Source organism: Artemia sp. Qi Xiang Cuo, chromosome 3, assembly GCF_049724085.1.
Source record: "Artemia sp. Qi Xiang Cuo chromosome 3, ASM4972408v1, whole genome shotgun sequence".
Lineage (NCBI taxonomy): Eukaryota > Metazoa > Arthropoda > Branchiopoda > Anostraca > Artemiidae > Artemia > Artemia sp. Qi Xiang Cuo.
Genome location: NC_142796.1, coordinates 2,798,540 through 2,813,598, shown reverse-complemented (window position 1 = coordinate 2,813,598; position 15,059 = coordinate 2,798,540). Strand labels below are relative to the sequence as shown.

The following is a 15,059-nucleotide window of genomic DNA, read 5'->3' as shown; positions in this document are numbered from 1 at the left end:
ATTCTAGATGGCAACACTTACTTCTACCCCAAATAAAGGTTCTACACCTATCCAAAAAAAGTCACCTCTCTTTCTCTTTTTCACTTTCCTGCATCATAGGCCCCAAAAAGTGAACCCCATCTTACCAACCAATAAAAAGGTTCATTTTTTAAAACTAGTGTCCCAATGAGTAATTCATAGGAGCACTTCAGAAGGGGCCAGAATCAGTGGTAATAATTCACTAGGTCTTAATTGTTTGTATGAAACTGTCATTCAAATTTGACAAGGTCAAAGAGTCACTTTTCAAACGTTTATTCCTACCTTGCTGCATATTAATAAACTTTTTGTTATTTCACAAGGTCAGGAATCGTTTATCGGAAATTCTAGACGGCAACATTGGCTGATATCCCACATAAAGGCTCTAACCAATAGTTGATTTAATGGACCAATATGAATTATGGTTACCAATATTGGTTACCAATAAAGGCTCTAACCAATAGTTGATTTAATGGACCAATATGAATTATGGTTACCAATAGTGGTTACCAATAAAGGCTCTAACCAATAGTTGATTTAATGGACCAATATGAATTATGGTTACCAATAGTGGTTACCAATTATGGCTCTAACCAATAGTTGATTTAATTGACCAATATGAATTATGGTTACCCCGGACGTGGATTATTGCAAGATCTGTACATGCCCATAGTGATGATACAAATATTATTTTAGAAGAATTTACAGCAATGTTGGTTTCTCTATCATGATTTATGTCAAAGAACAAATTAATCTTTATCTCAGTAAACTTTTCTTCAGTAAGAAGCAATTAAATTTTTGCATTTTATGATTGCCTTCGAAGCCTTTTGTTTATCAGTTATATTGTGTGGGATCCAAACACCAAGGCAGATCTGAGGAAAGTACCCTAAATATTTTTAATAGTCTTTAAGAGTGCTCTTATATTAATTTGACTATATATATATATATTTTTTTTTTTTACAACGTGGAATAGGCATTGGAATATTCTTTTCTTTGTATCTGACCAACCAAACTAAGAGTAGTAATTTATTATGCCTGAACAAACAAGAAGCAATAAATGATTTTGGTAGTTTTCTTAAATAAAGTATTTCAGGGTCTTAACTTTTATACTTTTAAGTAATCGAAAAACATCTATATTTTATGCTGACTCTGTATAAATTGCATTTTTTATTTTTAATATTACCCATTAGAAACAGTTTACAAACGTTTTAAGAGGGAAATTCCCAACTAGATCTTTCTAACGTTATTTTCCTCTGAAACACAAAGCGACAATCAATAAAACATAGTTATTTAGACTCACTATAAAAAAAGAATATTTTTCGCTACTAAAATTAAAAAAAGTTTAACATTGGAAAATGTGCAATTTTATCTGATTTCTTTTTATTTCTAATATTTGTCATGCAATTCAGCTAGTTTTTTATTTTTTTCTTTCCTTCCTACAAAAGCTATATTTAAATTAAATAAACTACACATTCAAATAGATGTATATGCAGTAGAAAAGCACTGAAGGTTTGCCCTAAGAAAGGGGCAACTAGCCAGCTAGGAGCTCAAAATTACTATCTTTTGTCAAGTATAAGTTTTAGATACTCTTTAGAAGGTATTTAAGGGACAAAATCAGGGGCAGATCAGGTATTTTTTAGGGTGGTGTGTGTGTGTGTGTGTGTGTTCCATAATCCGTTCCATAATTTCTGTGTTAGTGTGTGTGTGTGTGTGTGTGTGTGTGTGTGTGTGTGTGTGTGTGTGTGTGTGTGTGTTCCATAATCCGTTCCATAATTTCTTTCGGAACAAAAGGAGCAGCTTTTGAGGCAAATATAAAACCTTGGTGGGATAGTATTTTTGACATAGAACTCAGCATGGCGCAAAAAGGTCATACAGCGAAATAATGTACACACACACACACACACACACACACACACACACACACCACCTAAAAATACCTGATCTGCCCCTGTGTGTGTGTGTGTGTGTGTGTGTGTGTGTGTGTGTGTGTGTGTGTGTGTGTGTGTGTGTGTGTGTGTGTGTGTGTGTGTGTGTGTGTGTGTGTGTGTGTGTGTGTGTGTGTGTGTGTGTGTGTGTGTGTGTGTGTGTGTGTGTGTGTGTGTGTGTGTGTGTGTGTGTGTGTGTGTGTGTGTGTGTGTGTGTGTGTGTGTGTGTGTGTGTGTGTGTGTGTGTGTGTGTGTGTGTGTGTGTGTGTGTGTGTGTGTGTGTGTGTGTGTGTGTGTGTGTGTGTGTGTGTGTGTGTGTGTGTGTGTGTGTGTGTGTGTGTGTGTGTGTGTGTGAAAATAGTTGCTGAGTGTGGGGGGCACAAAATAGGTTGATCCGACAAACTTGCGTTATGAGCAAGTTTAATTAACGCAAACTTGAGTTAATTAAGTAAATTACACTACTTGAGACTGCGCTAGGGGGTTGCGCGCACCCTCCCCCTGGATCCACCACTGGACGCAATGGGTTTCACAGGGGTAGGGCTAACTTTAATTACCTGCTACCATTTCAGCCTTTATGTCTATCTAGCTAAACCCATTACGGAGAGTTGATAATATGTTTTCATATTACAATTTTCTAGAGTAGGAGGAATTCATCTCAGAAATAAGGTCTTAAGATTAACTAGAAGTTTTTTTTTTCATTTTGTGTGTACGATTCCATCTTTAATGCATTTCATCCTCTCTAAAGATTAAATAAAAAACTAGTTTTCGGCAAATATAAGTTAGGAGCGATATTCAAATTTAAAACGAAAAGAAATTGTTCTGCATGTAAAGGAGGTTAATCCCCTCTTCAATCTCCACTCTTTTTGCTAAAGTTTCATTGTGCTTCAAAAATATGTTTTTATTTTGAATTAATGGTGTTTATGTTTGAGCAGTGGTTCACAAAACATTAGGAACTAAATTAAATTTTAGGGTAAAAAGCCATTTGTGGCCTTACTTATAGTTTGGTCTAAAGAATGTTTGATCTATAAAAAAAAAACACACAAAACCCAATGTTTCAATTTACACGCCGATCAGAACAAAGTTCCTGGTAACATACCTCCTCTCTCCAGGGAAATTCCCAGGGGCCAAAGATGATACAAAAAAAACAAGTTTTTTTAACTGAAAGTAAGGAACGACGTTAAAACTTAAAACGAACAGAAATTATTTCGTATATGAAAGAGACTGTGCCCTCCTCAGCGCCTCGCTCTTTACACTAAAGTTTTTTATTAAAAAAAAAAAAATAGAGTCGTGAGAAAGTCAAACTTTAGCGTAAAGAGCGAGGTGTTGAGGAGGGAACAGTCCCTTTCATATATGGAATAATTTCTGTTCGTTTTATGTTTTAACGTCGTTCCTTACTTTCAGTTAAAAAAACTTGTTTTTTTTATTTAATTTTTGAACGTTTTTGAATTAATACAGGTTTTAATTTTGGCTCGCTGTACATGAATAATTAAAAAGAAAATTGCATAGTAATTTTACTTTTATTTGGTTAAATGGTTTTCTCGAAACTTGTTTAATTTTATTTACAAACGTTTTTATTAGCAATAAATATACGTAACTTACGAATTAAATTACGTAACGAACTTTTATATTCACAGATTTTTAATACGTATATTAGGGGGTTCGCCCCCTAGTATATACCTTGCTCTTTAAGCTAAAGTTCGAATTTTGTTCCAACTCTTTAAAAATAACCTATTAATCACAAACGCCGTTAATTAGAATAAATAGCTCTTATGAAAGTAGTAAAAAATCTTTGGCTTAAAGAGCGAGGTTTTGACTAGGGGTGAACCGAATCATATACGTAATATTTTCTGTTAGTTTTAAGTTTTGATTTTGCTCCTCACTTTCAATTGGAATACTTTTTTTTTTTTTAATTTAATTTCTGATCTTTTGGATTAATAATGCTGGAAAATTCGATGCCCCCTTCAAAGCAATGTCCCTTTCCCCATGAAAACTTCCTTCATGGAAAGATTCTCCCATAAAACCCCCGACCCCCCCCCCCACCTACCAAAAAAATCTCCCCTGAAAACGTCTGTATACTTCCCAATAACCAATGCTATACGTTAACATTGGGTAAAGTTCCTAACTTTCAGCCCTCCCCCCTGGGAATTCGGGGGATTAAGTCATCCTAAAATACATAGTTATCATATTTTCGACCATGCTAAGCAAAATAGCTATCCCAAAATTTTGATCGGGTGACTTTGGGAAAAAATGAGCGCCGGAGGGGGCTTAGTTGCCCTCCATTTTTTGGTCACTTAAAAGGGCACTACAACTTTTAATTTCAGTTCCAATGAACCCTCCCACGGTATTCTAGGACCACTGGGTCGATACGATCACCCCTGAAAAAAACAACAAATAAACACGCATCCGTGATCTTTCTTCTGGCAAAAACTGCGAAATTCCACATTTTTGTAGATAGGTGCTTCAAACCTCTACAGTAGGGTTCTGTGATACGTTGAATATGATGGTGTGATTTTCATTAAGGTTCTATAACTTTTAGGGGGTCTTTCCCCCTTTTTCTAAAATCAGCCAAATTTTCTTAGGTGCGTAACTTTTGATGGGTAAGACTAAACTTGATGAATTTATAAATTTATATATTTGAAATCAGCATTAAAATTTGATTCTTTTGATGTATCTATTGGTATCAAAATCCCGTTTTTTAGAGTTTTGGTTACCATTAAGCCGGGTCGCTCCTTATTTACATTTCGTTACCACGAACTGTTTGATTGGGCGTCAATCAACACTGAGTTGTGTTGGGATAGTGTTTCTATAATCTTTTCCAAGATTAAGGAATCCTTTGTTCTGCTGATCAAGCACTCACTGTTGTCCGCTGAGGAAAAAACGTATCCTCCTTGATATTTATTGTGCAGCAATATGTCACGCTTTACAATATGCAGAATCTCGTGCTGCTCCATTGAAGCGTAGGCATCGAGGAAGTTTTCCTAAGTGGCAGGAAAATCAAAGTCTCTCTCAAGCCGGTGATTCAGCAAAATTTTGGCTACATTTATGGGTTGAATGCTACCGACCACGGTCCGGTCTTGTTAATTCCATACGCATTGCAACAAAGAAGAAGTTTGGTTAGGAGCTTCAGAAGCACCGTAAGCAAATCACAGAACAGACAGCATAAAAAAATAAAGATAATCCTCATTTCCTTTGGTCGTCTATCCGTCCCAGGATCCCCAAAACTCCCCTTTCCGCTGCCGATATTCCTTTATCTGATTGGTATTCTATTTACGAGGCTGAATTTCCTCCACCAGACCCCAAACTTGACCACAAATATGTCAAAGAGCTTGACCAATTTTTGCATGTTTTCCCTGATTCTGATTACATGTATCTGTAATGTCTGCTGCCGATGCTATCATGTGCCTGAAACCAAAGCAGTCACGAGACATAGATGGAATTCACGCTCTATATATCAAATGTGGTGGTACTACGCTTTTAGAACATCACACTCAATCACTGCAAATGATTTTTACTCAAGGTTTGGTTCCGTCAACATTCTGTGTGGGAGACCTTTCTCCTATTCCTAAAAAAGGAAAAATCTCCAGTCAATGCACATCTTTCCGACCCATAACTGTATCAACCACCCTATACAAGCTTTATGAGCTACTGGTCATAAAAGAGCTAGAAGAAAAATGTTACACGCCTCCCCATCAATTTGGCTTTCAACATGGTATCGGTTGTGCGGACGCCCTGGTGGTTGTTGTTAATGCACTGCCTGATGCTTCTCGATGTCACGATGTTCGCCGTGCCTTTGACTCCCTGAGCCACCCCTTTATGCTCTTATGGGCTGCTGAAAGAGAGTAAGTCCAGCTATCATCAGATCTATAAGGGATATGTATACCAAGCTACGAGTCCAATGTAAAATCCCCCTTGAGACAGATGAATTGGTGAAGCCATAGGATAGAACTGTGCCAGTTAAGAAAGGAGCAAGGCAAGGTGCCATTGTCTCACCTTGTTATTTCAATAACTAACATCCTTGAGACTCAAGATCAGTGTCAGATGTCCTGCGTTCTTTCTCGTCATAATATTTCCTTAGTCACTTATGCTGATGACATTTTTAACCTTAGCTGAACTCACGACAAAATTCCTGAAACATTTCAAAAACTGCAAACCAAGTATTTAAAATCTGGTCTTGAATTCAACGCTAAAAAAACTGACGTTGTCCTTTTTATTTGGAATGGCCCATTTACTAATGAAACTGTACTTCGAAATTCAAAGATCTGCCCGTCCGACCAAATCCGTCATCTTGGCATTCCCATTGGAAATACAATTTCTCACACTCATCATCTTTAGACAGAACACATCAAACGCCGCATATCAGCTTCATACGCTTCCATAGTCTCTGCTAAGCTTCCTTTTAATCGCTGTTATCTGTCAACCCTGTACAACACTGTTGCTCTCCCCCATATCCTCTATATTCCCCCTTCTGGAAGGTTCTTACACACTTTGATAAATTGAAAAGCTATTCAACCTTCTTCCGTTTCGTAAAATATTGACTGAGACATCCAATTTGGACACGCAATTCAAAGCTCAGCAATAGACTTCACATAGCAGATCCTAATGTAGCGGTTGTTAAGCTCATGGAAAAACACAACCAAAAGATTTCAAACCACGCTTATAAACAACTCCTTTTACATTAGCCATATTTCTGTACATTGTCATAGCTCATTTTCTTCATTTTCTTCATTTTTGTTACAAGTACCTGTGTTTTTCATTATTTGTTCTGTGTTTTTAATTGTCTTTCGTCCTAGAAAGCATAGTGCCCTCCTGTTGTGCTCCGTCATTTTGTTGTTAAAACATGCTTGGAACCAACTCCCTCTATGCTAGTTGTCTTGTAATAGTTGCATAGTGATCTTTTACTTCTTTCTTTTTTTTATAGTGCTCTGTCATTTCCTTTTTCTAATAAGACAAGTTTTCAATAAATAATAATAATAGCAATAATAAGATTGATGAATTTAAACATTTTGAATCATCATAAAACCAAATTATTTGGATGAATGTTTTCTTATATATTTTTTTAATTATGGCTGTTATTAAGCCTGTGTCAGGCTTTACTTACAGTTTGTTACCATGAAGTTTGTTACTATATCCTATGTACATTTTTTCATAGATTTAAAGCTCCAAAATAAAGTGTCCTTAGTTACGAAATAAAATTTTGATAATTTTCTGCATTATTATTTGTAATATTATTGTTGTAAACCAATACTTTGTGAAGTGCCAAATAATCTCCTACCTTAAGGATTTGCCTTTTTTATTTGCATTCGAATTTTAAAAGCAAAAGAAAATAAACTATAAAAACAACTGACATCGACAAGGACATGGGCCAAAAGCCAGATTTCAACTTGATTGTTAAATAAAGTGAATGTTTACAATTAATAGGTCTAAGCACCAAAGTGTATATCCTATCTAAAACTAAGCATATATAATACAAATATATATAAACACACACACAGATATATATATATATATATATGTATATATATATATATATATATATATATATATATATATATATATATATATATATATATATATATATATATATATATATATATATATATATATATATATATATATATATATATATGTATATATATATGTATATATATATATATATATATATATATATATATATATGTATATATATATATATATATATATATATATATATATATATATATATATATATATATATATATATATATATATATATATATATATATATATATATATATATATATATATATATATATATATATATATATATATATATATATATATATATATAGGGGTAGGAAGCATAAAATTAGGTGATATAGAATTTGTTTACTCAGGCAGGAAGGATCGGGTACATAGACAGGGAGTAGGGCTCATGATGAATAAGGAAGCTGCTAATTTTTGTTTAAGCTGGGAAGGTATTAATAATAGAATACAAATTGCTCATTTTATGACTAAAAAGTTCAAGGTATAAGTTATAGTAGTATATGCCCCTTTAGAACCGACTGACGGACGTACTAGTGACTCAGATGAATTTTACTTACAGTTACACGAGCAAATAGTCAGGGTCCCAGGTAAAACTTTGGTCTTTTTACTGGGAGATTTTAACACCCATGTTGGTATAAATAGGGATATAGATGGTATCCTAGCCTAGATAATTTAGTGTAGGAAAAGAAAACAGTAATGGATACAGACTTTTGCAATTTTGTAGGTATAGCCATCTTGTTATAACCAAAACGGTGTTTGGTCATAAAAGGGCCCATAAGTTAACATGGTATTCACGTGATGGTAAGACAGCAAACCTTGTTGATTATGTTATTGTAAACCGAAGACTGGCAGAATCGATACAAGATACTAAGGTATATAGGAGTGCCGTTACTGATGCTAAAAGTAAGGTTCACCATCTAGTAGTGTCAAGGGTTAATTTAAAGCTGAAATATCGGAAGGGTAACTATCTCCCGGGAAGTTATGGTGCTGGTAGACTCCAGGATATGAATTTGAGAGAAACTTTCCAGGAACAGTTGAATGCTAAACTTGAAAGTTTAAAATTTGATAATGTGGAAGAAGGTTGGAATAATTTTAGAAAAATAATTTGTGAAGTTGCTGAAGGTATCTTAGGAAAAAAGCTATAACTACAGCTAAGAATATTAGTGAAAAAGCTTTATGTTTGATAGAAAGAAGAAAGGACTTGTACAAGAATTACCTTAGTGATAGATCATATGAAAACAAAATTGCCGAGGAAAAAATTGCCGAGGATCTAGAAGATGCAGCTAGACGGCATAATAGTAAAATTTTGTTCTGGAATGTTAACAAATTGAAAGGGAGTAGTCAATGCAGACTTGACCCAGTTAAAGATAGGAATAGGGCCGCAATTAGCAATAAGGAAGAAACTAAAGTGAAATGGGCCAAACATTCTGAGAGTTTGCTTAACCGAGATAGAGTTGAAGGAAGAGATATAGAGGAAAATGAAAAAGTTTGTGATACCTTGGATGTGAATGAAGATTTGTTTTGTGAGGAGAAATTAGCGACAGCACTAAAAGGACTAAAAAATAATAAAGCTCCATTTACTGATAGGGTGGTAAATGAGTTTCTTAAATATGGTGGCTCTGAGGTTAGAAATAAGTTACTGGAGATTATGAATATGTTTTTTGAAAAAGGGGAAGTACCTAATGATTTTAGGAAAACCTTAATTACAGTTAAAGAACAGTGCGGTTTTAATCAAACCTTAAGAAGAACAGTGTGGTTTTAGAAAAGGTAGAGGATGTGTCGACCAAATTTTCACTGTTAGGTTAAGAATTGAGAAGTGCCTGAGTTTTCAAACACCTTTGGTCCTCAGTTTTATAGATTATGAGCAATCATTTGATTCTATTGATAGAAGAGCTTTAGTAAAGGTTTTATTCTAGCATAACACTGCTGCGGTTAAGGTAGGAAATGAGGTTAGTATCTGGTTTTGTATTAAATCAGGAGTTAAGCAGGGTTGTAATCCATCCCCCTTTATATGGATTATTTTGATTGACTTTGTCTTAAGGAGCACAGAATAGGCAATGGGAGTCCACGGAATCAAATGGGGAGGAAAAAGTCTCCTGTACTTAGATTATACTCATGATTTAAGCATCCTAGATGAAAGTGGGAGAAGAATGAATGAAGTTTTAGAGGTTTTGCGGGTTCAAGGTGCTAGAATAGGTTTGAAAATTAAGGTTAAGAAGACTAAATCACAAAGGCTAGGAATAAGTGAAAATGAAAAGGCGACGCTGGGTAATGAAAAGATTGATCAGGTGGACAGCTTCATTTACCCTGGTAGTATTATTAGTAAAGATGGTTAGACCAGTGAAGATGTTAAAAGTAGAATAGCCAAGGCTCAGGGTGTTTTTTCACAGTTACAAAAAGTTTGGAAGAATAGGAAGATAAGTCTGCAAACCAAGATTAGAATTCTAGAGGCTATAGTGATGACAATGGTCAAATATGGCTCTGAAGCGTGGGCGGTCCGAAAAGCGGATGAAGCTTTGCTAGATATTTTCCAGAGAAATTGCTTAAAGATTGTTCTGGGTACCTGACTGACTGACCGTATTTCAAACAATAGTTTACACAAAAATGTGGTTCAATACCGTTCTCTAGGGCTATAATGAAAGAAAGGTTGAGGTGGCTAGGGCACGTTGTGCGGATGAAGAATGACAGATTGCCGAAGATTGTTCTTTTTGGCCAACCGTCTAGGTCTAAATGGAAAGCAGGTCATCCTCGTCTGGGGTGGGAGGACTTCATAAAGAAAGATTTAAAGGAAATGGGAACTTCATGGGTGGGTCTAAAAAGAGAGCTTTTGAATAGATTGGCATGGAGGAGGAGCATGCTTAGCTATGTTGGCCTCAGGCGGCTTGGTGCTACGGTGAGTTGTTAGCAATAGTAGTAGTATATTTAAAGATTTATTTTTTTTTCTAGAGGAAAAAGAAGAAATGGAGCATCTTCAGGCTTATAACAAAAAATTACTGGCTAATATTCTACCAGTACATGTAGCAGATCATTTCATGAAAATGGACAAAAATAACGACGTAAGTTTAGTATCGACATAAAAAAAATCAAAGAAATTTTGTATTAATTGTATAAAAATTTTAAATTTGATTTTCTTTGCCTCCTCCCTATGAAGCGCAACAATATGAATTACCTCCCATGTAAAAATGAAGCTGCTGACAAAACCATTTGAAAAATAGAACCCTGGTCACGCAATTGATTTTCAAACTGATAAAAACAAAATTGAAACAGTTTAATATATATATATATATATATATATATATATATATATATATATATATATATATATATATATATATACATATATATATATATATATATATATATATATATATATATATATATATATATATATATGTATATATATATATATATATATATATATATATATATATATATATATATATATATATATATATATATATATATATATATATATATATATATATATATATATATATATATATATATATATATATATATATATATATATATATATATATATATATATATATATATATATATATATATATATATATATATATATATATATATATATATATAGCAGAAAAATAGGAATTTTGGACATTCACCGGTGAATGTGGACATTAACCAGATTTCGGAAATTCACATATATATATATATATATATATATATATATATATATATATATATATATATATATATATATATATATATATATATATATATATATATATATATATATATATATATATATATACATACATAATATATATACATACATATATGTATATATCTATGTATATATATGTAAGAATATATATATAGTACCGAGAGACTGGTGGCTTCACCACTGGCACTCTGCACGTGCCAGGCTTCTATGTATGGATCCTCATTGTTGCTTGTCTTCTAACCGCAGACAATTTTAGACAATTTGCTGTCTTTTCGTATTGGAGTCTTTTCAAAGCTATTTGACGCTAGTCCGATTTCTAAAAACGATACCTATTAAGCTTCAAACTTTTTATTTTCTTTTTTAAGGTTTTGAATTGTTGTAATCCCTTGTTAAAATATATATAAACATTTTTGAAACCATCAGTTATTTTTATCTTCACGCAATTTAATATTTTTTCATACTGCATCTTTTCAAAGATATTTGATTATTAAAGCAAGTCCAATTTCTAACAACGATTTCTAATAAATCTGAAACTTTTTGTTCTCTTTTTTAAGCTTTTTGAACTTTTTTAATCCCTTGTTGAAATATGTATTACAGGTGTTTTGCTTTTTAATCAATTTAATGTCTTTTCATAGTGCTGTCTGTTCAAAGATATTTGATTATTAAATCAAGTCCAATTTCTAACAACGATTTCTAATAAACCTGAAACTTTTAGTCTTCTTTTTTAAGCTTTTTGAACTGTTTTAATCCCTTGTTAAAATATATATTACAGGTGTTTTGCTTTTTAAGCAATTTAATGTCTTTTCATAGTGCTGGCTGTTCAAAGATATTTGATTATTTAAGCAAGTCCAATTTCTAACAACGATTTCTAATAAACCTGAAACTTTTGTTCTCTTTTTTTAGCTTTTGGAACTGTTTTAATCCCTTTTTAAAATATATATTACAGGTGTTTTGCTTTTTAATCAATTTAATGTCTTTTCATAGTGCTGTCTGTTCAAAGATATTTGATTATTAAAGCAAGTCCAATTTCTAACAACGATTTCTAATAAACCTGAAACTTTTAGTCTTCTTTTTTAAGCTTTTTGAACTGTTTTAATCCCTTGTTAAAATATATATTACAGGTGTTTTGCTTTTCAAGCAATTTAATGTATTTTCATAGTGCTGTCTGTTCAAAGATATTTGATTATTAAAGCAAGTCCAATTTCTAACAACGATTTCTAATAAACCTGAAACTTTTTGTTCTCTTTTTTAAGCTTTTTGAACTGTTTTAATGCCTTGTTAAAATATATATTACAGGTGTTTTGCTTTTTAAGCAATTTAATGTCTTTTCATAGTGCTGGCTGTTCAAAGATATTTGATTATTAAAGCAAGTCCAATTTTTAACAACAATTTCTAATAAACCTGAAACTTTTTGTTCTCTTTTTTGAGCTTTTTGAACTGTTTTAATCCCTTGTTAAAATATATATTACAGGTGTTTTGCTTTTTAAGCAATTTAATGTCTTTTCATAGTGCTGTCTGTTCAAAGATATGTGATTATTAAAGCAAGTCCAATTTCTAACAACGATTTCTAATAAACCTGAAACTTTTTGTTCTCTTTTTTAAGCTTTTTGAACTGTTTTAATCCCTTGTTAAAATATATGTTACAGGTGTTTTGCTTTTTAAGCATTTTAATGTCTTTTCATAGTGCTGGCTGTTCAAAGATATTTAATTATTAAAGCAAGTCCAATTTCTAACAACGATTTCTAATAAACATGAAACTTTTTGTTCTCTTTTTTTAGCTTTTTGAACTGTTTTAATCCCTTGTTAAAATATATATTACAGGTGTTTTGATTTTTAAGCATTTTAATGTCATTTCATAGTGCTGTCTGTTCAAAGATATTTGATTATCAAAGCAAATCAAATTTCTAACAACGATTTCTAATAAACCTGAAACTTTTGTTCTCTTTTTTTAGCTTTTTGAACTGTTTTAATCCCTTTTTAAAATATATATTACAGGTGTTTTGCTTTTTAAGCAATTTAATGTCTTTTCATAGTGCTGGCTGTTCAAAGATATTTGATTATTAAAGCAAGTCCAATTTCTAACAACGATTTCTAATAAACCTGAAACTTTTTGTTCTCTTTTTTAAGCTTTGTGAACTGTTTTAATCCCTTGTTAAAATATATGTTACATGTGTTTTTATTTTCAAGCATTTTAATCTATTTTCATAGTGCTGGCTGTTCAAAGATATTTGATTATTAAAGCAAGTCCAATTTCTAAAAACAATTTCTAATAAACCTGAAACTTTTTGTTCTCTTTTTTTAGCTTTTTGAACTGTTTTAATGCGTTGTTAAAATATATGTTACAGGTGTTTTTCTTTTCAAGCAATTTAATGTATTTTCATAGTGCTGTCTGTTCAAAGATATTTGATTATTAAAGCAAGTCCAATTTCTAACAACGATTTCTAATAAATCTGAAACTTTTTGTTCTCTTTTTTAAGCTTTTTGAACTTTTTTAATCCCTTGTTAAAATATACATTACAGGTGTTTTGCTTTTTAAGCAATTTAATGTCTTTTCATAGTGCTGTCTGTTCAAAGATATGTGATTATTAAAGCAAGTCCAATTTCTAACAACAATTTCTAATAAACCTGAAACTTTTGTTCTCTTTTTTAAGCTTTTTGAACTGTTTTAATGCATTGTTAAAATATATATTTCAGGTGTTTTTCTTTTTAAGCAATTTAATGTCTTTTCATAGTGCTGTCTGTTCAAAGATATTTGATTATTAAAGCAAGTCCAATTTCTAACAACGATTTCTAATAAACCTGAAACTTTTTGTTCTCTTTTTTAAGCTTTTTGAACTGTTTTAATCCCTTGTTAAAATATATATTACAGGTGTTTTGCTTTTTAAGCAATTTAATGTCTTTTCATAGTGCTGTCTGTTCAAAGATATTTGATTATTAAAGCAAGTCCAATTTCTAACAACAATTTCTAATAAACCTGAAACTTTTTGTTCTCTTTTTTGAGCTTTTTGAACTGTTTTAATCCCTTGTTAAAATATATATTACAGGTGTTTTGCTTTTTAAGCAATTTAATGTCTTTTCATAGTGCTGTCTGTTCAAAGATATTTGATTATTAAAGAAAGTCAAATTTCTAAAAACGATTTCTAATAAACCTGAAACTTTTTGTTCTCTTTTTTAAGCTTTTTGAACTGTTTTAATCCCTTGTTAAAATATATGTTACAGGTGTTTTTCTTTTTAAGCATTTTAATGTCTTTTCATAGTGCTGTCTGTTAAAGATATTTGATTATTAAAGCAAGTCCAATTTCTAAAAACGATTTCTAATAAACCTGAAACTTTTTGTTCTCTCTTTTAAGATTTTCGAACTGTTTTAATGCCTTGTTAAAATATATATTAAAGGTGTTTTTCTTTTTAAGCATTTTAATGTCTTTTCATAGTGCTGTCTGTTAAAGATATTTGATTATTAAAGCAAGTCCAATTTCTAAAAACGATTTCTAATAAACCTGAAACTTTTTGTTCTCTTTTTTAAGCTTTTTGAACTGTTTTAATCCGTTGTTAAAATATATATTACAGGTGTGTTTTGCTTTTTAAGCAATTTAATTTCTTTTCATAGTGCTGTCTGTTCAAAGATATTTGATTATTAAAGCAAGTCCAATTTCTAACAACGATTTCTAATAAACCTGAAACTTTTTGTTCTCTTTTTTAAGCTTTTTGAACTGTTTTAATCCCTTGTTAAAATATATATTACAGGTAAATAATTTCTTAGACCACACTGCTTTTCCATTTACAAAAAAAAAAAAAATTTAAACAAGAAAAACAGGTTTTAATTTCTATAAAGCAGTGAATACAAAACACTTAATTAAACAAAAATACTCCGAATATTTCGGCCCCACATCCGGGAGCCTTTCTCA

General features: G+C 31.8%; 1 protein-coding gene across 4 annotated transcripts in view; it reads left to right on the top strand.

The window, feature by feature from the left end:
• LOC148953654 (adenylate cyclase type 5-like) overlaps nucleotides 1-15,059 on the top strand; it is a 118,205-nt gene that overhangs the window by 53,012 nt on the left and 50,134 nt on the right. For all 4 annotated transcript variants that reach the window (XR_016143759.1, XM_089108401.1, XM_089108402.1 and 1 more), the window contains one exon: nucleotides 10,410-10,519. Coding sequence is in view for 3 of the 4 variants with exons in the window: in XM_089108401.1 (XP_088964527.1) it covers nucleotides 10,410-10,519 (110 nt within the window). In the remaining variant the exon portion in view is untranslated. The remainder of the gene's footprint in view (nucleotides 1-10,409; nucleotides 10,520-15,059) is intronic.